The 23,872-nt window shown below is 40.9% G+C and overlaps 2 protein-coding genes across 4 annotated transcripts in view; one reads left to right on the plus strand and one right to left on the minus strand.

Moving 5' to 3' along the window:
• The window catches only part of MED12L (mediator complex subunit 12L), a 648,568-nt gene that overhangs the window by 126,793 nt on the left and 497,903 nt on the right, over positions 1-23,872 (plus strand). The window lies entirely within an intron of this gene.
• GPR171 (G protein-coupled receptor 171) lies at positions 1,682-10,434 on the minus strand. Of its 3 annotated transcripts, XM_044289109.1 has the most exons (3): positions 9,896-10,037; positions 6,079-6,271; positions 1,682-2,832 (listed from the first exon to the last, which is right to left on the minus strand). In XM_044289109.1, exon 3 carries the CDS (start codon positions 2,784-2,786, stop codon positions 1,812-1,814), a length of 975 nt encoding a protein of 324 aa, XP_044145044.1. In that variant the 5' UTR covers positions 2,787-2,832; positions 6,079-6,271; positions 9,896-10,037; the 3' UTR covers positions 1,682-1,811. The 3 variants fall into 3 exon arrangements, with proteins under 3 accessions (XP_044145044.1, XP_044145041.1, XP_044145042.1); XM_044289106.1 differs by lacking the exons at positions 6,079-6,271; positions 9,896-10,037 and adding an exon at positions 10,304-10,434; XM_044289107.1 differs by lacking the exon at positions 6,079-6,271 and having other exon boundaries at positions 9,896-10,045.

A 23,872-nucleotide genomic window follows, 5' to 3' on the forward strand; every position in this document is an offset into this window, starting at 1 on the left:
TGGAGATTACAGAAATCCACGTGCACATCACCAAAAGAACTGAATTGTCCAACCACATGTTGCTGCTGAGAAACATAAAGATCTCAGAAATGAAACTATACTGAGAAGCACCGTGGTCTCAGCTTTTCAATACAGCGGTATGAAAAATCAGATACTTTGTGCAACACATGTTCTTCGCCTCAACCATTTTAAAGGGTCATGCTAAATGTAACCATTGAACCGGGGAAGGAGGGGGGTGGTTACAAAAAGCTCCTAAAACCTTGATGCAGCCCTCCCAGCTAAAATGCAGTGACATCACCCTGTCTGCACCGTGCCGCTAACAGAACAGGCTGCAGGCTGGAAGAGCCCTGCAGTTTGACCTGCTCTGTGCATTGTGAGAATGGGGAATGAGTAGTATTTTTGGGGGGATAGTGGTGGTGGTTCTTTTACTATGTGGGGGGCACATTATTTGTGTATGGTACAGAAGAGGGGCATTATAACTGTATAGGGTTTCTTTTTTGTGATTGGGGCACTAAGGGGGCATATTTGTGTAGGAGAAACAAGAGGCACTTTAAGGGGCACTCAGAGGCATTTTAAATGCGTGTGGGTCATAAAGAGGTGCGTTAAATTGTGTGTGGGGGGGGGGGGGGCCACTAAGGGAAGACATATTATCTGTATATAGTGTATTAAGGGGCACTTTACCTGTGTGGGTGCACTAAGAGGGAACTTTACTTGTTTGAAGGGCACTTAGAGGGCACATTTTCTGTATTGTGGGCACTAAGGGGAAACTTCAAAAGGTCACTAAATGTTCACAAAAGTTTTGATATGTCATAGAGACATATGTCACTGACACTGTCAGACAAAACTGGTGGTGACTTCTCTCTTGAGAACAAAAGGACTCACAAAGTGCCCTATCCTGAGTGGGCACACTCCTATACACATAAGTCAATAGCCAATATCTGTGGGTTCACATTTACATGGACCTATGCACAGGATAATGATCAGAAATAAACTGTTCGTGATCATTGCCCAATCGTTCAGCCATTTATATGTAGCAGTCACTTCTCTGCTTGGGGATGAATGATTGCTACTGGGATCATTCATCCCCATGCAGATTCATTGTTTGTCGGCAGCACATCTCTGTTTACACAAGGCAATTTGCTGCCTACAAACAATGACTTTAAATGCTCCGATGAATGATGTTTGCTTGTTTGTTGGGTGATCGAAGGCAGCTTTACAGAGGCCAATTATCAGGAATGAGTGCCTTTATGTAAGTGTGTCTTCCATAATTGTCCATGTTCTCGGTCAGTGTAAAAGTGGCCTAACTCTTATATGTGTAGCACCTTTATTATCAAATCATTGACTTGTCTTTATTCATATACACAATACAATCTTTAATTTACAATTATAGACTATAATTAGACGTCTTTACCTGTTTTTCGAATGGCAATGTAGTTCTGGCTGTTGGTGGATAACTCCCAGTCTTGTAAAATTTCATTTAGGCTGGGTTCAGACCTGAGCGTTTTACAGCGCGTTCCTACTCACTGTAAAACGTTTAACAGGCAAGAACCAATGATTCCCTATGGGAATGGTTCTCACCTGAGCGTTTTACAGCGCGTACAATCGCGTTGTAAAACTCCCGACGCCCCAAGAAGTACAGGAGCTTCTTTGGGGCGTCTTTTCGCGCGTTCCCGTACATAGACTTCAGCGGGAACGCGCGACAATGGGCGTTCGCTTGTTCCGGAGCCGCGATTGAAAACGCGCATACAATCGCGCATAAAGAGCGCTCCATCCCGAACGCTCAGGTCTGAACCCAGCCTTATGTCATTTTTCTACCCAGCTGTCTCAATAGCAGTCTCTCTCTCAATCACAACTCTTTCCTGTCTCTTTAAGGAAAACGTTTTGCTTATTTTAGACCTGAAGTTATTTGAAAAGCAGTAATACACAATAGGGTCAAAGCAAAGATTTGACACTGAGAGCAAAAAGGTTGACTCCTTTGCATGGAAGAGCACTTGCTTTAGGCTGCAGTCTGTGATCACATCATTTTGACTCAAAGTGTATGGGATTCGAACAATGTGGTATGGAAGGAAACATACGATATATCCTGCTGTTACCAAAAAGATCTTTATCAACGCTGCTTTGATGTTGTTAGCTTCTTCACCATCCTTATTGCTGTAAAGTTTCTTAATAGTAATGCAATTGGAGATCAAAATAATAGCAGAGCAGTTCAGAAATATAGCAATACTGATGAAGTTGCTGAGTACGTGCCAATTTCTTCCGACCTCCGTTTTAAAGTCAATGCACCCAACAGTTTCCCTCTCTGGGATGTCTTTTATAGGTATCAACATGTTTGGTAACATGATGGACAGTACGAGAGCCCAAACTACTGTCGACAACATTTTTGCAAATCCTCGTTTCTGTATTTGGTACAGTTTAGCGCTCTGTATAGTCTGTAGACAGCGGTCCATACTGACAAATCCCAAGAATATAATTGAAAGGTACATATTGATGTAAATGATACAAGCTGTTACCTGACAGTGGAAGATCCTCAATTTCCAAGATGCAGATCCCCTGTCTACGACTATCTTAAATGGTAAGGCCAATGTCAGCAGAAAATCGGCTATTAGTAGGTTAATGAGGTAGATACTTAAACATTTCTGGTTGTTGTCTCTCCAAATGAATGCCCACAATGCAAAGCAACTTCCAAAAAATCCAACCATAAATATCAACCAATAAACATAGGTGAAAGGTTCCAAGTCTTTGTTCACTTCACACGTGAAATGAGTACTGTTGGTGGTGTCTGTCATTGTGAAGTAATCCTGTTGACAACTGTAAGAAAAGCCTGAAATAACACTGAAAAACAGAAGCAAAAAGATATTTTATTGTATTATTCACATTTTATACAATTGTAAAGATAATATTCAAAGTAACATAAGCTACTCTACTAGGATGTTTCTAATGATTAGGTTAACTATATTTGTATCTATAAGTACTTTTATATATTTTATATAACTATGAAATGATATCCTGTTCTAATTTACACATGCTTTTTCCTTAAAGGGGACCTTTACCTTTCTGAATAAGTGGCATGTAATGGTTCTCTCTTTGTGATATAATATATGCTGAATTTCAGTCATTGAACCTTGGACTTCTACTAAGGGAAGGTTGGAAGAAGTGATAATTCACTTACCTCCTCTCAGCAGTCTACTTGGATACTATGCTCATACAGAGTGTGTTCATGTAGGTTGTTATGTGAACGTACAGTAGTAAGCTGACACATTCATTGGCTGCCTGACATTCATACTTAAAGGCTGAATTTTAACATGCAATACAGTGTATTTGGAAATTCTGAAGACCCTTTTACTTTTGTCTCTGAGCTGCCACCACCTTTCTTCACTACATAGATATTAGGCAGCACCGGTTTTGTTCAAACATGATGCTTAAAAATGAAGCCAAAATGTTCACTATTGGTTTCATCAGACCAGAGAATCTTGTTTTGCACAGTCTTAGAGCCCTTTAGGTGCAATCTTTTATGTGTCTTTTGCTGAGAGACTATTTTCTGGCCACTCATATATCCCAAATTGGTGAAGTGCTGCAGTGACGGTTGACCTTCTGGAATTTTCTTCTATGTGCACACAGGATCTATGGAGCTCAGCCACAGTGGCTGTTGTGTTCTTGGTTATATCTCTTTCCAAGGCCGTTTCTGCTGACTATTAGTTTAGAGGTGTGGATAGCTTATGGAGGCCAATGTGCTCTTGGTAGCTTTCGGTGTAGCAGAAATGTTTTTTGTACTCTTCTCCAGATCTGTGACTCTACACAATCCTGTCTCTGGGTTCTACAGGTAGTTTTTTCTTCCCCATGGCTTGGATTTTGGTCTGATATGCATTGTCAGCTGTGAGACCTTACAGTGGGATGCGAAAGTTTGGGCAACCTTGTTAATCGTCATGATTATCCTGTAAAAATCGTTGGTTGTTATGATAAAAAATGTCAGTTAAATATATCATATAGGAGACACACACAGTGATATTTGAGAAGTGAAATGAAGTTTATTGGATTTACAGAAAGTGTGCTATAATTATTTAAACAAAATTAGGCAGGTGCATAAATTTGGGCACTGGTGTCATTTTATTGATTCCAAAACCTTTAGAACTAATTATTGGAACTCAAATTGGCTTGGTAAGCTCAGTGACCTGTGACCTACATACACAGGTGAATCCAATTATGAGAAAGAGTATTTAAGGGGGTCAATTGTAAGTTTCCCTCCTCTTTTAATTTTCTCTGAAGAGTAGCAACATGGGGGTCTCAAAACAACTCTCAAATGACCTGAAGACAGATTGTTCACCATCATGGTTTAGGGGAAGGATACAGAAAGCTGTCTCAGAGATGTCAGCTGTCTGTTTCCACAGTTAGGAACATATTGAGGAAATGGAAGACCACAGGCTCAGTTCAAGTTAAGGCTCGAAGTGGCAGACCTAGAAACATCTCGGATAGACAGAAGCGACGAATGGTGAGAACAGTCAGAGTCAACCCACAGACCAGCACCAAAGACCTACAACATCATCTTGCTGCAGATGGAGTCACTGTGCATCGTTTAACCATTCGGCGCACTTTACACAAGGAGATGCTGTATGCGAGAGTGATGCAGAGGAAGCCTTTTCTCCGCCCACAGCACAAAAAGTGCCGCTTGAGGTGGGCTAAAGCACATTTGGACAAGCCAGCTTTATTTGGGAATAAGGTGCTGTGGACTGATGAAACTAAAACTTAGTTATTTGGCCATAACAAGGGGTGTTATGCATGGAGGAAAAAGAACACAGCATTCCAAGAAAAACACCTGCTACCTACAGTAAAATATGGTGGTGGTTCCATCATGCTGTGGGGCTGTGTGGCCAGTGCAGGGACTGGGAATCTTGGCAAAGTTGAGGGACGCATAGATTCCACTCAGTATCAGCAGATTCTGGAGACCAATGTCCAGGAATCAGTGACAAAGCTGAAGCTGCGCCGGGGCTGGATCTTTCAACAAGACAACGACCCTAAACACTGCTCAAAATCCACTAAGGCATTTATGCAGAGGAACAAGTACAACGTTCTGGAATGGCCATCTCAGTCCCCAGACCTGAATATAATTGAAAATCTGTGGTGTGACTTAAAGAGAGCTGTCCATGCTCGGAAGCCATCAAACCTGAATGAACTAAAGATGTTTTGTAAAGAGGAATGGTCCAAAATACCTTCAACCAGAATCCAGACTCTCATTGGAACCTACAGGAAGCGTTTAGAGGCTGTAATTTCTGCAAAAGGAGGATCTACAAAATATAGATTTAATTTCTTTTTTGTGGTGCCCAAATTTATGCACCTGCTTAATTTTATTTAAACAATTATAGCACACTTTCTGTAAATCCAATAAACTTCATTTATTGGCCCAAACTTTCGCATCCCACTGTATATATACAGGGCTATGCCTTTCCAAATCATGTCCAAATAACAGAATTTACCATAGGTGGAGGTTTAGAAACATCTCAAGGATGAGAAATCGGAGGCCCCCAGAGATAAATTTCAAGTGTCAGAGCAAAGGGTCCAAAATATAGTCAATTCCAGCTAACCCACTCCAATCATAGCCATGATTAAGGATGTTTTCTATCTGAAACATGTAAGCGAGTTCTAGTTCACTTTATTTTGTACTGAGCCTTTGTGAATATGCTGCAATAAAGATTTCCTGAGATCACCCTGCAGTGCTATAGCAAAGGGTCTACAGCAAATACTTATGTCCATGAAAAAGTTTTGTTTTTCCTTTTTAACAAATTTGCAAAAATTTCTAAAAATTTTTTTCATTTTTAATTTTTTTACTAAGGGGGATTGATTGCAGATTAATGGTTGAAAACCTGAAATTGCAGCACAAAAGGCTGCAACATAATACGTGACAAAAGTGAAAGGCTTTCCGAATACATTGTGTATAGCACATTATTTTGTCTATTATTTTGTCTAAAATCTAAAATTGTCTTCAGTGATATAAAATAAGAATCACATAAATAGGAAAATATATACGGTACATTTGTATCTGTCCCAGACCTCTGTTATGAGGGCAGAAATAATAAGTGAAAATACCTGGGTGACTGTCCTACTTAGGAGTCAGGTTGGACTGCATTGTAGTTGTCATCATATTTTCTGCATCTGATGTACACTACTTCCTTCCCCTTTCCTTTGCTGTAAACACGCAGCATTGCGGTCTCGGTGGTTTAACTTTAACATGTCTATTGACGTAGTTGAAACTGATTTTTTTTTTATTTCCATTTTTGCTCTGGTGAGTGTGAAAAACAATACCCAGCCGTCAGCTCTGTAAAATTTTAGGTGTAATGTTCTCTTTAATTTAATATTATTTGTAGTAAGTTTGTAGTAATGTTCTTCAAAGCATGGTAAAAGTTTCGTGAGACATGTCAGTAATATTTAATATTTTGTATTATTCATAGGATAATATTATACATATTATACTTATAGATGAAATATAACCCTTGTATTGATATGTTTATTAATGGGCTTGTATACTAATAGGAACAAACCTTTTAAGCTATATTATGTAAATATGTACAGTATATATAGTACTAAAGTCCCTCTACAATATAGAACTGTCTTATAAATTGAGGTTGGAAATCGAAATGAATGATGGCTCCACTGGCCTTTTTGTTTTAAAGGCCTCCTGAGATATAATATACAAACAATTCAGCAGATTTACTGATAGTCTAATTTTTGGACTCAAGGTCCTTTTTAGAAATGAGCTAAGTTTATAAAAATTCGAATTCGGCAGCTTCGCCGAAGTTCGACAAGAAATTTGATTCATTACAAATTAATTTGCTAAAAATCAGGTATACTTAGGCCGATCTACCTAAAAGCAACATTTTCATATCTGACATAAAAACGGATCTCAGACGTAATTGGAGCAAACTCTACAGCTAACCGAACGGATTAGCTATGAATCTTGGTGCACTGCACACTAATGTACACTGCAATAAATTAGACTTGCTTGTAACAGTGGCCTGTAATACTGATACATAGTAACTCTACAGCTAACAGAACAGATTAACTATGAATATTGGTGAACTGCACATGTATGTGCATGGCGATAAATTAAATTAGACCTGCCTGTAATACTGACACACATTAACTCTACAGCTAAGAGAACGGATTAGCTATGACTTTTGGTGCACCGCACAGTTATATATATATATGGTGATAAATTGTAGCAGAGTCTGTAGTTCAGCAGTCTCCTATGCTCACCTTGCAGTCTCCCTGCACTCTCCTTCTCCAATATTGTCCTACATTCTCTGTTAAAAGTTTGCAGCAACACTGTCCCTAGTGCATGAGCATCTTGTCACGTCTCTCCCTATGCTCAGGTCAAAGGAAACTGGCGATGACCACGATTGATCAGGGTTTTATAGGGCTCTGTCTAGCTGTGACATCACAGGAGAAGGCTACCTGGGAATTGGTGGGCTGCACGGAATTATGGGGGATCTTGCGATTCCGAGCGTGTCTCCTCTACACTTGCTTTCACTTTCTAACATGTGCAGCTGCCATTTTAGGAAAACGGATTGGTTACCATGAAGTGCGAGGAAATTTGGATTTGTTTAGAATCAAACTTTTCCTAAACTTTGGACCAAATTCTGCTTTGGATGTTTCACTTCACTCAACACTAGTCGTTTTACACAGACCAATTTTTGAGAGCAAAGGTTCGTAACACTCGTTCCCAATAATTGCCCAGGTTAACGGTGCCACTGATCACCTGCTTTCATCAGGTGAAAGCATCACTGATGCGGTACCCAAAGTCATAATTTCTGGGCAGAAGATCGTTCTGGGGTAAACAAGCTATTTTCAGGAAAGGTTCATTCCTGATAAATGTCTGGTCCACTGGCCTGTAAAAAATGGTATTAGACTAGACAGTCTAAAAATGCTCTAGATATTTTAAAATGACTGATGCTGGATACTAAATCTGGTGCACCTTTAGGGTTTAGATTCATATGCAGAAAATCTGGAAGAAATCTGCCCAAAAACTGCACAAAAAATGCGCATAAATCCAATTTATTATGGTTTTGGTGTGTTTTTTTTTTAGCAGATTTTCAGTTTATGTTAAACGGTTATTCTTATCTCAGACAATGGGAGCATATAGCTAGGATATGCCCCCATTGTCTGATAGGTGCGGATCCCACCGCTAGGACCCACACCTATATGGAGAACGGAGCCCTGAAAGTGATGGAGGGAGAACTGTGCATACACAGCCGCCCTCTATTCATTTCTTTGGGGGGCGTCAAAAATAGCCAAGCACTGGCTTGGCAATTTCCGTTGGGCCCATAGAAATGAATGGAAGCTGCAGCCTGTTATGCGTGGTGCAAGCAGCGTTTTGGTGTCCGCCTCCAAAGTGAAATGGAGGCTGAACTGAGCCAAACTAAGCCAAACTAATGTATTCTGAGCGGATCCTTATCCATTCAGAATGCATTAGGGCAAAACTGATCAGTTTTGGACCACTTGTGAGAGCCCTGAACGGATCTCACAAACGGAAACCAAAATGGCAGTGTGAATGTAGCCTATCAAATATATGATGTGTATGTACCAAATTTAGTTGCAGTTACAACACGCTAGACTCGAACAACTTTTGGACCAACTTTTTGTCTACTCCTGTTTTGCACCTTGTTTTGGATAAAAGTTAGACGAGCTAAAGGTGATCTAAAAAGTGGTGTAAAATTCTGATATTATAAAGCTCTATGGCACATTGTGTTGCATATAGGGACATATGTGGACCATTGTGTCACATCTTCCTTTCAGACTGCCTTAACTCCTTAGTGACCACAAAATGCCTTTTGCAGTGGTCCCTAATGGACCCTAGGCTGGACCACCGCCTTTTTTCATCAGCTCAGACAAAATGCTGCACGGGGCTCAGCTCTAACGCCTGGATCGGCACCATTATGGCCGTAAAACCCTTAGATGACGCGGTTAATAGTGCCCACAGCATGTAATAGGTTACAGAGGGAGTGGACTTCTTCTGTCTCCCTTCAGCACCCCATGAATGAGATTGTGGGGTGCAGGTGTCTGTACACACAGGCTGCTGCCTAATTAAGGCCCCAGACCTGTCCTAGCCGGCCAAACCTCACAGCCTACTGGTGGATAGCAGTATAGCACTGACAGTAAAATACATTGCACTGCAGGAACAATGCAATGTATTTTTTAAACAATCAAAAGTTTGCCTATTATAGTCCCTTTGTGGGACTATTAAATAGATATAAAAAAAGTGAAACAAAAAACAAAACAACACATCCTCCCGCAAAAATCAAGTCCCTGCATAGCTCTATAGAAAAAAATAATAAAGTTATGGGTCTTGGGATGCGGCGAAGCAAAAACATTTTCTTTTTTTTTTTTAAAGCGTAAAAAAAACTGTTTGTATTTTGTATCCTTGCAATCGTAGTGACCCAGAGAGTAAAGTTAACCTGTTATTTATGCCAAAAATCTATGCTGCAAAATTCATATTTTCAAAACTCAGTGGCAGTATTGCTGTTTTTTCCCACCTCCCAGAAAGAGTTAAAAAAGGTAATCAGTAAGTTATGGCACCATTAAAAACTACAACTTGTCCCACAAAAAACAAGTCTTCATAATGCTACATTGATGGAAAAATAAAAAAATTATAGCTCTTGGGAGACGACAATAAAAAAAAGGTCATTAAGGCCCAAAACAAGTTGGTCACTAAGAATTTAAATGTAAATCACAGACTTAGACACTTTTAACGATATTGGTCATACATTTGAACCTTAATAAAAATGGCACAAGCATTGTATCCTCAGAGCAATACATATAAAGTAGCACATAACCAGCAAATAAGTTAGACCCAATATACTGTATCTTTCTCTAAAATAAAGGGAAAGAAAATGTAACTTTACAATACCTGTTTCCTTCAGTCTTGTTTAGAGGTAGTGGGGTAAGACAAACTTTATAAGAACTTTACTGAATGTGTAGGACATCCTAGCTTGTACTACAGACAATATATTTGCAGATAGGCTGTTAGGAACTTTATCACTGCAGGAGGAACTGAAAACCTCTGCATTAGTTGGAAACCACATAAAATGTTTTACTGCCGGAAACTAAACAAAGAGCAGACCATTTCGATTTTCTTTCTGTAACAACATCACTCCACGTACATCATTTGTATATTATCTTATTACAGTTCCCATTGTTTACCCATGCAGTTATCATTCCTTTTTTCTGTGACCTAAAGTTACAGTTCCCTTAAAGAAGCACTCCCACAAAATGTTTTAATTCTATGGCCCATTAGTAGTGAAGGTAATCTTCTTACCGGTGGCAGTATTTGTGAGTTATCTGCTCTGTCATGTAACCAACACTCTGACTCTCCAACTGACCCAGCATCTTCTGTGTGGACAGGAAAGTCATTTTCTCAGTTCTCATTTCTATGAGACTAATGCTGTATCAAGGCTCCCATAGAAATGGAGAAACTGACTCCCTGTTCACACATAATATGCTGTGTCAATTGGAGCATGTTGGTCAAATGACACAGCGGATAAATAATAAATACAGCCACCGGTAAGAAGATTACCTTCACTACAATTTATGTAACGTTTAATGGTCCAAAGAATAAAAAGAAAAATGCGGGAGTGCTTCTTCAACAGCTTAAGGAACAACTGTTAAGTGTAGAGAATATGTAAAGATAGCAAGCAAAAAGACCATATAGATCAATGAAATGAGATCAATGAGATGTTGAGGTCAGATTATCGAACGTCAAGCACTCAGAATCGAGACCGGGGAGCCCAGACCATATCCACCATTTGATACTGGTTACTCTCATCCACGATCATACATTTCACCTTCATAATGTGGAAAAAAAGGAATCATCCTGTTGAGCCCCCATAGGCAGTTTCAGTAATTTCCATAGCTGGGAGATACCCAGTCCAGCTGCCATCCCAGAGAGGTATGAGACACCGCTCAATAATTATGCTGCGTGCAGCAGTTTTTTTCCGGCCAACTCTCGACATATTTGCCGAGTTGTGGCTGGAGCTCTGCTGGTCCCCATTATAGTTAATAGGGCCAGACAGAGCCTTACAAACTTCTGGCAATGCCGGAATGCAGAGAGATCCTGCCGGCTGTTCCATGCCGAAACAGCTGCCCAGATCTCAAGCGCTAATGTGAAACTGGCATTAAGGTAATGAATACTGAATTTACCGTATTTCTCTTTTATCACTTGCGTTTCAAAAAGAGGATTACAATTCAAAATCTGCAAAAAAATTATCAACTTTTTAAATTCACCTCTGTTTTAAGCAAAACAGCTAAAGGGTTAAGAAACTTCCCAAATTCCATTTTTGAGGGGTGCATTTTTTTATGGGGTGATTTTTGGGGTGGGCTGTTTCTAATATATATAAACTCCTCAATATACCTTAGACCGGAATACCTAATTACCGGGTACCTAAAGAAATATGTTTTGGAAATTTTCTTAAAAAAACCTGCTGCTAAACTTTTCCAAAATATAGTTTGTTGGAAAAATGATGCCAATATAATGTGGACACATGGTAAATATTAATAAATAACTATTTTGTGAGTTACAACTATTTGTCTAATATCTGAGAAAGTCAAACTTGGAAAGTTGCAAAAGTTGAATAATTTTCTTAGCATTTTTGATTTTTTTTAATGATTACAAACAAAATACCATTATTAACCACTTTTTACCACCAAATTTACTACTAACTTAAAGTACAATGTGTCACCACTAAACAAGCTCATGCTCGTTTGGATAGGTAACTTAATGTGGAGGAAGCGTAATTTATCATCTTCCCCCATCTCACTCAGCCCCCCCACAGACCTATCTATCACAGTCAATGCCTGAACACTGTACCCCATCAACCAAAGTCTGCTGTGCTGTCTTGGGGTAACCTTTGAAACTACCATTCTGTCATTCAAACTGCACAGCCAAGCCCTTTCCACCTCCTGCTGAATCCAACTCAAAAATATCTCTCAGATATGCACATTCTTTAACCCATAGTATGCAAACATGCTTGTACATGCCCCCATCATCTCCCACCTACACTACTGTAACATCCTGTGCTGTGGCCTCCCATCTAGCACTCTTGCACCCCTCCAATCTATCAACTCTGCTGCCCGACTGATCCACCTCTTCCTTTCGTTACTCTCCTGTCTCTTCTCTCTGCCAGTCCATTCACTGGCTCCGTGTTGCCCAGAGAATCCAGTATAAAACACTAACTGTGACATGCCAAGTTGTCCACAACCTGTCCCCTCCATACATCTGTGACCTGATCTTTTGAAACTCTCTACCCCACCATATCACCCATCTACAGTGAAAACCTTCAAAAGAAACCAAAAAACCCAACTGTTCAGACATATTTGCAACCTACAGTAACCCTGCTGCTGCTATTCCGCCGTATGACCAGCTTCTACCTTCACCTACTGTATCTTTCCCCCATCCCTTATACATTGTAAACCCTCATGGGCAGGGTCCTCTCAACTTCTGTACCATCTTTTTAATGCTTATTGTACTTGTTTTATATTATGTATGTGCACCCCTTTTCATATGTACAGTGCCATGAAATCAGCGGTGCTTTAATAATAAATAATAATAATTAGGTAAAAGCATTTCAAAGTTATAACTACATGAAGTGAGCCATCAGAATTTAAAAATGAGCCTTTATCCTTTTTTTTTAGAGATGAGCGAACCTTTAGAAATTTGGTTAGTTTCTGATTTGCCAACTTTTTGACAAAATAACAGCAATAATAAATAATATCATAGTGACAATGACATACATAGCTATGGGTAAACACATGTTTGATGGCGTTAACAAATAGATGGTGTTTAAACACAGACAGCGTTAAGGGAAAAAATAAATAAACAAAAAACTGTGGATTGCTGCGGGACCAAGCATCCAAAAATTATGACTTGACAGGGTCATAATGCCTGCCCATATGACATGCACAAGTTCTACTTGTCAGAAGAAAGAGTGGCTTGTTGGAACCAAGCCAACAAAAATTATTCCTTAACAGGAGCAGAATGAACGCATAGGTGTTACTTGTCAGAAGAAAATATGTCTTGTTCTGAACGAGCCTAGAAAATTGATCCTTTTTAATTAGGAGCAGCTGCAGGACAATGTGGATGTGGAAAGAGTAGGGTAATAGAGGCACATGGCCACAATAGTAGTGGCAGCAGAAGCAGCATAGCATGGAATATACAAGGCAGCAGATCAGCTCTTTATGGGTAGTAGTTGCAGTAGTAGTGGCAGATGCGTAGCATTACTAGGGGATTAGCAACGAGGAGTAGCTGCGGCGGCGTTGGCAGCAACAGCAGCCGCCATGTGGTTTATGTTGACAGGCAGACAGCAGTAGTGACATGATGGCAGCAGTGGCATGATGGTGGCAGTAGCAGAAGCCGTACGGAACATGGTAGGCAGGCAACATGATGTTAGGCAGGCAGGCAGGCAGAGATGGGGCACTGTCAGCAAGGCAAGATCTATTCATTGGCTTTAGCCAAAGGAGTGTGAAAATCCTCCCCTCCAGTCTTGGTTCATTTTGACAAAAGTGATGATTTGGACACTAGCGGAGGACAACTTGGTCCATATGGGTGTCACCACGCCCCCCTGTGGTGATAATAACTTTCTCCGAGAGTACACTAGAGGTTGGACAAGAAATAAGACAGAGCATACTGTGCCATTTCAGGCCACTTTTCCAGTCTGCTTGCTCAGAAGTCCTTGGGGTCAGGGAACAGAGTATGAGCTGCAGACAGGCCAGAGTGTAGGTAGGTCTGAACTTGAGGCATTGAGGTGGGAGATCTCGGCTTACTGACTTGCGTCAGCCTAGCATGTAACGTTAAAAAAACTGTTCCATCATGTGTAGGACACTGAACTGACTGCTGTGGCTTCTGATGCTTGTAGCTGCAGGAGGTGGGTGACTCTGCAGGGGGGAGACCAGCTGGTGTCAGGCATCTGCTCGCCGAAAGCTGCGGCGAAAGCATGATTATCCAGTACACTATCTTTAGACTGCTTGATGTAAATGATACTCCTGTCAGTGCATAAGCAAGCAGAGAGCTCGACATTCTGGCTAGAGTGCCTGAGGAGCCAGTTCTTTCCGGTTCCGCCCCCACTGAGACAATAGGGTGTCATATCTGGTGGCAGTGTCATCATCCTCCACCTCCTCCTCCAGTGGCAGCTACTTATCCTCCTCCATGGGAGTTTCTTCTTGTGGGTCCCCAACAGCTATGGGGCAACATGAAGCGTTAGCTGTTCTTCCACAGGGGTTCAGTGTGGCTGCTATGTTGCGGCCATTGTCGCTAACCACCTTGCCCATTTGAAGTTATGTTGACAGCCAGCGAGATGTTTGCTGCTTGATGTACCTGTCGCTTAGGCTGATCAGCTCCAACACTACATGGCAACGGTTGACATGTGATAGGAAGGAGGGGGAGTGGAAGTGATGCTGTGCCCTGCTTCTGTTGGGGACTGGAACAGTGATGGTGGTAGAGGAGGATAAGTGCCTATTGTGGGAGCCAGGCTGGCACAATCGTGAAGGGGTCTAAAGGACCTGGCCTTGTTGCTGGGGTGCTACCTCTCTGCAAAAAAAAAATATATATATTGACCAAGCAAGCCATGAAAGACATGTACTATCCCTGCCCGTAACAGCTGCTACAGGTGTCCACTGTGGCTTGCACTTTGACGTACAACGATAATAGCAAGGAGTGTCCACGTTCTCTGCGACGAGAGAGTACAGCGTCTTGCTGCTCAGCCAACTTAAACAGAAATCGGGACTAGATTTGTGTTTGGGCAGTACTGGTCCAATGGGAAGCTTCAAGTGTAAGCAGCCTAAGTGCTTATGCTGCAAATGCATATGCACTACTACTACTGTCCACAACTCCAGCGGCGATACCTTCTCTATCAAAGGACATCTGAATTGTGACTCTTCTAACATAATTTACGTACTCGAGTGCCCATGTGGCCTCCAGTATGTTGGGCGGACCATCCAGACCCTCCGCAGCAGATTGAATAAGCATAGATCTAACGTCAAAAAAAGATTTCTCCAGCACGGTATCTCCAGGCACGCCACTGAACATCATCAAGGCTCGTTCTTCGGATTTACCATTACCCCAATAGAGCAGATTAAATCCAATGGCTACAATAGTGCAGGGCCCCCAGGCGCCGGTTCTGATGATGGGTGACTTTAATAAATATCTGGACCCTTCTCTGGATAAGTTCCCATCATCCAAACCTTGCGGAGACAAGAAATGTTTTGGATGTATAAGCTCAACTGTCTGAATCCACGAGGCCTGAATGATGCATTTGAGATTAACTTATAAAAGGGACCTCTGAACCGTAAGAACATCCATGGTTCTGTTTGGCTCAAGATGGTCAACCTCCAGATTTTCTCAAATGTTTTCTGACATGAGTGCACTTAACTCATGCCCGAGACACCCTACCCATCCTACACACCACTCCATGTCATTATCCTGTACGCCCGTCGCTTTCATCTTCACATGAAACACTGGTATAGTATATTATTCACTGTGCAAGTTTTTTTTCAGGAACGTATAGTTAATCCGAGACATCAAGTTTTTTAGCATTTTTATTCACTATTAACTATTTTTACTCATTCCATGCTTACATCGTTCTGGCCACATCTCTGTTTGTTTATTTGCAGTCATTCAATGGGTGGCATTTTTATCCCCAAACGCTCCACCCCTCTTAGCCAGCCTCCCCCTCCTACTTTTAATATTGCCCAGGGGCCTTTATCCCCTCCTCCTTCCACTTGTGGCAATCATTTTCTCCCCTCCCAACTCCCCCGCCTCCCACGAGCGGGCTCAGTGTTGTGAACACCGCTCGTCCTCACTAACACACATAGACGCGATCCTCCTCCTGCCCGCCCATACATTCTAACCGGGCAGGAGGAGTAGCGTCTGGTCGGCGGGGTTATGGAGCGGTCATGTGACTGCACCCAGCAGAGCGATGTATTCCGGCTTCACTCCTCAGCCGGACACCGCTCTGCTGATTTAAATAGGGTCTCTTGTTTTTTTTTTTATGTGTAAACCACTTGGACCACCAATGTCTTGCCTATTCATTACCCCTACACAAATATAGTTTTAATTTGCATGCCACCTTGCATGCACATCATTGTGACATGTGCAGGGGTCAGGACCTTCCCTTCCACTCCACCATTTGTGCCTTTTTGCAATTTTTTTTAATGTATTTAAGTGTGTCAGGAGATGTTTGTATTGTATGAGCAGTCTGTACCTGATGAAGGGCTGCTTTCTGGCCCGAAACGCGTTGTACCACCTGCGAAATTATTAAATCAAGTTTGTGTCGTCACCAGAGACTGGTTCTTTGCGCCGTGGGATTCTTTTCTTTATACGAGAGAGTACAAGGCAGGAATGGCTTTTTGGCAGAAATAATGCTGGATAGGTATCTTCCAGCAATGCTGAGTGCATGCCGTCAACTCCCTAAAGGCAGCAGACTCTACTAAATGGTACGGCAGTGACTGCACCACCGGCAGCTTGGCTAGGTGGGAATTAAGCTTTTGCACAATCTGATTGATGGGCATGTAAAATTGTTTTCTGGCTACACATTCCATTATTGATGGCTGGCGATGAAACTAAGGATGAGTCTGAGCGAGCAAAGCAAAAATTTATGACAACGAGGTGAAAGACACCATACTGCCCATTAATGCCGATTGATGCGGTCAGGCTGCTGCAAGGAAGATTGGGAGAAGGAGGAAACTCTTGTTGCAGTAGCTGGTGGCCAAAACAGTTTGCCCATGGGATGGGGTGATGTTGCTTCATGTGATTCAATAGAGCTGTGGTGCCTATGTGTTTGACTGCCCATGGATTATATTACTCATAAACAGCTTGCACAGGGCAATGCTTCTGTCTTCCGTCAGTGCTTATAAAAACTGCCAGACTGGAGATACTCGCGCAGAGCTTGGCTTAGCTCTGGCATGTTTTAGGCCTAAAGCACACACAGTGTTAGCGGCATCCCCAGTTTCTGAAGCTTATTTGGTCCTGGCAGTTCTTTGGAAGGTTCTGTCCTTATGTCGCCTCTGCTGTTTATTGCTGTCGCTGTCACCATCCTCCTTCTCCTCAGTACCCCGGTCTGGCTCCCAGATCCAGTCCAACACACAGTCATCTTCAGAGTCCTCACCCTCCCTGACACTTTTATTCGCACTCTGATTCCCTGCTCTGTATTTGCCCCCAGTGCCACCGTCACTGCCCCAACGCCAATACCGTGGCTATGAGTGCCACTACTACCACCATAACTATGCATGGGGTCCCCCGGCTTGTTACGAACAGATTTGCTCATCTCTAATATAGTTACTTACCTCATGTTCATCTTCCTCATGCATTTTTTTTTTCAATTTGGACTGTCTACTCTTTACCCATTTTAAAATGTAAACAAATCTCTCCGGTTTGTTATATCCTGTATGTAGAACTTCCAGTTTTCTTTCCAACCAAGCCCATGATGCACTTCTTCCTCTGCCACAGCTCCAGCACTAGTTTAAAGCTTCTACCACCCAGCTAGTTATGTAGACATTCCCCTGTCACTGTCCCTGTTGCTACTTTGACATGTCCATTGACTTGGTCATGTGACCACAGCTCAGAATGAAAGATAGGAGCAATAAAGGTAAAATAAATGCATTACAAATAACAGCTAACTTCATAAATGATTATTTTAAAGGATCTTGATGCAAACTTTAAAACCCCTTTAAGGGGTTAAGGAGCTAATCGGCAGTATAGTACAATGCCATAATCATGCTATTGGTCCATACGGCTGGTCAGCTCCTTAATTGTTTCTGATTGATTTTCTGACTTTAAGATGGCATTGCATACATTTTAGAAATTTCCCATAGGCTTGTTTATAGAAAAGAATGCTAAAAATAAAATGCTTGACAATAGTGTGTGACCAAACTATTGCAGATAGTAACTTCCTCACTCATTCTGATTCAAATGCATTGCACAACGAACCTGCTAACCATATTGCAAGCACAATTCAGCAGTTGTGTTCTGGTTACTGTATTTCAATTTCTCCGCCACAATAAATTAATTGATATACTGTATTTCTTAGCATCAGAAAGAGAAGTTTATAAAATAAAAAATGGGGTTTTAATTCTTAAAGGAGCAATCACATAGCAGCATTTTCAGCCCATTAGATCAATTCATTTCCAGATCAACACGTGAGTGGATCCATTGAGAGAAAAATAGAAACAATAGCAAATAATTGAAAGGTAAGAGCCTATCACACAAAAACAGTATTTATATGTATTTTATTTAAACATTTTAGGCACTTTTTTTTTTTAAGAGCACTCATTCCTAGAATTGCTGTAACTGTTTCTGTGCGCCATCTAGTGGACATTTTTAGGTATTTATTTATAAAGTTATGTGTACAGTACATCTTTACAAATAGATGTACAGTTTGGCAGTTTTTATAACTCATATAAAGAAGAGAGATGTACATGTCCACTCTCCATTACTTCTTCATAGAAATAACCAGTTTAATCATTTCACTAATGTGCACAAAAATGATTGTGCCATAGACAGGGATGACAGTGCATCATGACGCATCTTTATAGTACTTTGAAAAGCGTACATTATTTAGATTTCAGGTAGGAACGTAGGATAGAATCAGCTCACCTCCATGAGTGAGAGAAGCGGAGCTGGACACGTCGAAGTTATGTAGAGGCCAACGCCTCTTCATAACTTCGGTGATCCACCGCCAGCACAAAGGCTTTAATGACTGGACTATTTTTTACGTCATGTATAATGGAAACAAACGGAACCGGTATGTGCCCCTCATAGACATGTATTAGGACGGAACAAAACAGAATGCCTCTTAAAGGCTTCCGTTTTGCATTCCTTCCTAGAATTTCGTTATGTTCCGTTAGAACTCTGTTATAACGGAACCTACAGATGTAGCAGGGTTAGCACTCAGGCTCTTAACTCAAATTTCTTAACTCATCGAGTCATCTTCAAATAAAAGCCATTGAATAGCAATCAAAGGTGTTTGCTTAACGCATTTAGTTTAGATAACACGTCTCATAAAGCATAAGTGTTAACTCTACTACATCTGTATAGCAGAATTCAATAACTCCGATGTGAACCCGGCCTAATATTGTTAAATTCTAGAGAGCCTTTTTAATGGCTATCGACACCTTTGAAGCTAAATATTTTAATATTTGTTTAGATGTATTATGGGCTAAAATTGTTTTTGTAAGAGTTTGTATTGCCTTCTGTGAAAAATCCATCCACCCTTCTTTCTCCTCTTCTGAATGAACTTCTGGGCTGATTTATGACCAAATCAAAGTTCCACTGGAGACCGAGCCATCAGGCAAGCTCTCTGATAGATTTATCACAGAAGGCATTATGCAGCTTGCAGAGCATAGACGCTGCAGACAACAAACAAAGCAACATTTTTCATAAAAACCTATGACTAAATTATTTTTAGCCCAAAATGCAAGTAAATGACTCCAAAGGTGTCCATAGCCTTTAGTTGTGTTGTATTTAATAATCTTAAAAAGACGGGCAAGTATATGTCAGCAGATACTGATGCAACAAGACCATCAATTCAGAATTGTAACTTTATACAGACATTTTTACATGACATTTGAACATTTATATATCTGTATATACACGTCTATATATCATCTTTAAATATGTTATTATAAAAAATTATAAGCTCAGCTACATCTCTACATTGTATTAATAAGTTAGCGTCGGTCTCTGTGTACAATATAACATACAATATATACACTCAACATCAGTGATACATCAGTTATATCAATGATAAAGATGAAACATATTATAAACCATCATTACTGTAATGCTGTGAAAGATCAGACACAGCATGATGCCATGGTTACTTTGAAGGGAATGTGTCATCACAAAATGACCTATTGTTTAAATCATGTTTTATGTTAAATATGTTTTTAGAATGGTGATTTATGTTTCAATTTTCCATGTCTCTACCTATATTAAAAACAAATCTGAAGTCATGCAGTTTTCGCACTGGTCGCAGTGGTGGAGGTGTAATAATGTTTTGAGTTTTTCGTTTTTCTGTTCAGGTAACTTTTAAGTAACCATCGCATTATCATCACAGCCAGGATTACAATGACAGATATCCCCTTTGTATAGATAACACAGGATCTGCCATTTTCTGTTGATGAGATCACAGTTTATCTACTCCCTCCTGACCACTGCACAGGTCACAGTACATGCCTAGAAATATCTCCCATAGAAGTCGATGAGGCCCCCTTCTGTCCTTTGTGTCTACGCCCCATGTGTCTGCTCTCAAAGAACAGGAAGTCTTGACATTTTAGGCCCGCTGGCCTGTGTAAAAATTGCACGATTTTAGGATTATTTTTCAGATATAGATAAGGACATGGAAAATTAAAGAAAATCTGCCTAAATTCTAAAAAAAATAAAAATGTAACTTGATTTAACCAGACTTTAACCCTAAGTTCAGACCTGAGCGTTTTACAGCGCGTTCCTACGCGCTGTAAAACGCTCAACACGGAGAAACCAATGATTCCCTATGGGAATGGTTCTCACCTGGGCGTTTTACAGCGCGTACGACCGCGCTGTAAAACGCCCGACGCTCAAACAAGTTCTTGAGCTTTTTTAGGGGAGTTTGTCGCGCGTTCCCGCACATAGATATTCGTGAACGCGCGACAATGTGTGCACGCCTGTCTCTGTATGCGCGATTGTAAACGCCCATACAATCGCGCATACAGAGCGCTCGTTTCAGAACCCCCTGTTAGACCAGCCTGTTTTGGGCCTTAGGGAGAAAGTATTTTTTGTTTTCTTTTTGTTACATTCCAAGAGCTGTATCTTGTTTTAGTTTTCTGTTCATGTAGTCGTATGAGGACTTTTTGCTAGATAACTTATAGTTTTTAATGGCAGCATTTCGGGGTACACATAACTTACTGATGAACTTTCATTAACTCTTTTCTCGTGGGAATGGGAAGAAAATAGCAATACTGCCCCTGAGTTTTTAAGTTATGAATTTTGTAGCGTTCATTTTTCGCCATTAATAACATTATACCTTTATTCTCTGGGTAAGTACAATTATAGTGATACCAAATACATATAAGTTTTTTATGTTTTACTACTTGCAGAATAAACCCCCAATAAGGGCCATTGGAGCAGGAGCCCTGTAAAAAAAGGCATCTGCTTAGCCTAAAGCCCATTAATGATCACCATAAAAAGGTGTATTTGCGGTCACTAATGGGTTAAACCACAGGTCATTTTCTGATAACACATTCCCTTTAAAGTTCACATGAAAAGTTGAGTAATGTAAATAAATTACAGAGTAAAGCCTCATTCACACATCAGTGTTTTGGTCAGTGGTTTCCATCAGTCAATGGGAGCCAAAACCAGGATCGGAGCTTCCACAGACATAAGGTATAAGGGGAAGATCTGCTCCTGTTCTGTGTTTAGAGCCGCACCTGGTTTTGGCTCAAAATCACTGATGGAAAACCTTGACTGAACACTGACATGTGCGAATGAGGTATTAACTCGTGTTAAAGAGGTTGTATAGGATTAGAAAAACACGGTTGATTTCTTCCAGATAATGCACTATACCTGACCATGGGATGTGACCATTAATGTGAATGTACCTGAGGTGCAATACCACTAGTGTTGATCGCGAATATTCTAATCGCAAATTTTTATCGAGAATATTGTCACTTCGAAAATTTGCGACTATCTAGAATATAGTGCTATATCTTCGTGAATTGCAAATATTCTAGATTTCATGATCCCTCCCTGCTTCTTGCTTGTGGGCCAATGAGAAGGCTGCAATGTCCTTGACTTTAGGAGTAGTGTTGATTCGAAAATTTTCGTATAGCAAATTTTCCGATTGCCGATTTTCACAATTAAGAAAATAATGACTGGAGATCACAAATTTTCTAATATATGACGAATATTTGCCCAAATATTCTCGAAATATTGCGAATTCGAAAATTGCCCCTGCCGCTTATCACTGAATACCACACTCAACCTATTTTCTACAACTGTACAACCCCTTTAGGGTACTTTCACACTTGCGGCAGAGGAATCCGTCCTGATCAGTCTTACAAATGCATTAAAATGCCGGATCCGTCTTTCCGGTGTCATCATTTTGTGCATAACGTGTTAATACAGACCTAAGGTGAAGCCCAGAGCAGCAGTGCTGGAGACGGCAGGGGATTAAGTGGTCAGTATATAATGTTTTCTTATTTTAACACTTTTATGGGCTTTGGAGAGTTTTTTTAAATAAGTTGTGCAGCCCCTATAAGGACAATAATTATGGACAACATTAGGGGGATATTGCTGACTTTGTCTATGCTAATCTAAAGAACTGCTCCATAACCATTCACAGTAAAGGCAAAAGAAAAAATGCATTGTGTAAATTGACTTTTTAACAGATTCCAGTAAGAAAAATAACATTGTCAGCTAAGTGCAACACGTACTGAGACAAGCGAGCCTGAGTAAGGGCTCCCGGAGATTCCCTATAAAGTGGGACTTTGGAGCATATATTTGGGAATGGCTTGGTTACACGTGTTCTGATTACCGAAGGAAAGGTTATGTTGTTTCATCAGATCTGCAGCGGAGCCATGGGGATTTTTACATTCCTTGCAGCCCTGCCTGTTATTATCCTAAAACATCTTCAGTTGAAGAGGTGAATATGTTACTAACGTTAAATTACAGAATTGTTATTTGAGCAATTCCCTATGGTATCCCATGCTGAATACTGAACTGAAATTGGTTACGCTAAAGAAAATAAATATATAGGCTCTTCAGCCGTCTCTCAGGGCGGACAATAGAATTAATATCCAGTTTGTCCATGCATGAACATTTCATGGGCTAGTTACCCATCCCCCTAAATCCCCTTTCTCCCAATCCAAGATACACCCAGCTATTCATCTGGAATTCTACAGTTCAATGTGAGTACATATTTAATATCCCTTCTTGTGTGGTTGGAGGATGACCATCAGCACATCTGGACAGGGGCTGTTGGTGGTCTTCTACTGATTATATTTTCTAGCTGCCAGCTAATAATTATGTGGATCTTACTACTGTTTTAACCCGAATGTTGCTGTAACAGCAGGCAATGGTATAAGTATCAGTGTATCTAGAGAACTCTCTTCTAACAACACCTTCAAGGAGCTGTTTTTTAAGGGTCAGAATGACATAACAAAATGAGAAAAAAAGATGCTCACCGTTTACCAGGTCTGCCGTGGTCCCTATTTCCTGTTGCCTCTTGATATACAGGAAGTCCCACCAAGGCATTCACTGCGATTGGCTGAGCAAGCATTTCCTGTGTGTTTAGGGGGACCAGGAAGCAGAAACCAGCATCTGAACAATAGTATTAGGCGACTGGTGAGTTACCTTTTTATTTTGTCACTGGATTTTGACTCTTTTTTATTTGAAAAATATAAAAATACCGTATTTTTCACCCCATAAGACTCATTTTTCCCCCCAAAGTGGGGGGGAAAATGCCCCTACGTCTAATGGGGCGAATTCTAATGAGCGCTTCCATTATGGATGCGCTCATTAGTACCGGAGGAGCGGGAAGCGGTGAAGGATCTGTACTCACCGCTTCCTACAGCCGACAGCAGGATGAAGAGGATCGCAATGTAGGTGAGGAGTGGCGGCTTCCAGGAGCAGGAGAGGTAAGTGCACTTTTTTTATTTTATAAAACATGAGGCAATATGGAGATACTGGGCACTGATGCTGGGGGCAATATGGTGATGCTAGGGACTGATCTGGGGGCAATATGGAGATGCTGGGGGCAATATGGAGATGCTGGGGGCAATATGGAGATGATGGGGCAATATGGTGATGCAATGGGCACTATGGAGATGCTGGGGACTGATGCTGGGGGAAATATGGAGATGC

Source organism: Bufo gargarizans, chromosome 4, assembly GCF_014858855.1.
Source record: "Bufo gargarizans isolate SCDJY-AF-19 chromosome 4, ASM1485885v1, whole genome shotgun sequence".
In the NCBI taxonomy this organism is placed as follows: Eukaryota; Metazoa; Chordata; class Amphibia; order Anura; family Bufonidae; genus Bufo; species Bufo gargarizans.

Bases quoted from the DNA above. Each gene is read 5' to 3' on its own strand.
- GPR171 (XM_044289106.1), bottom strand. From the start codon at position 10,413: ATGAGAACTGAGAAAATGACTTTCCTGTCCACACAGAAGATGCTGGGT. The intron at 2,833-10,303 runs GTAAGAAGATTA...TCTGTTTTTCAG, and splicing joins ACTCACAAATACTGCCACCG to TGTTATTTCAGGCTTTTCTT.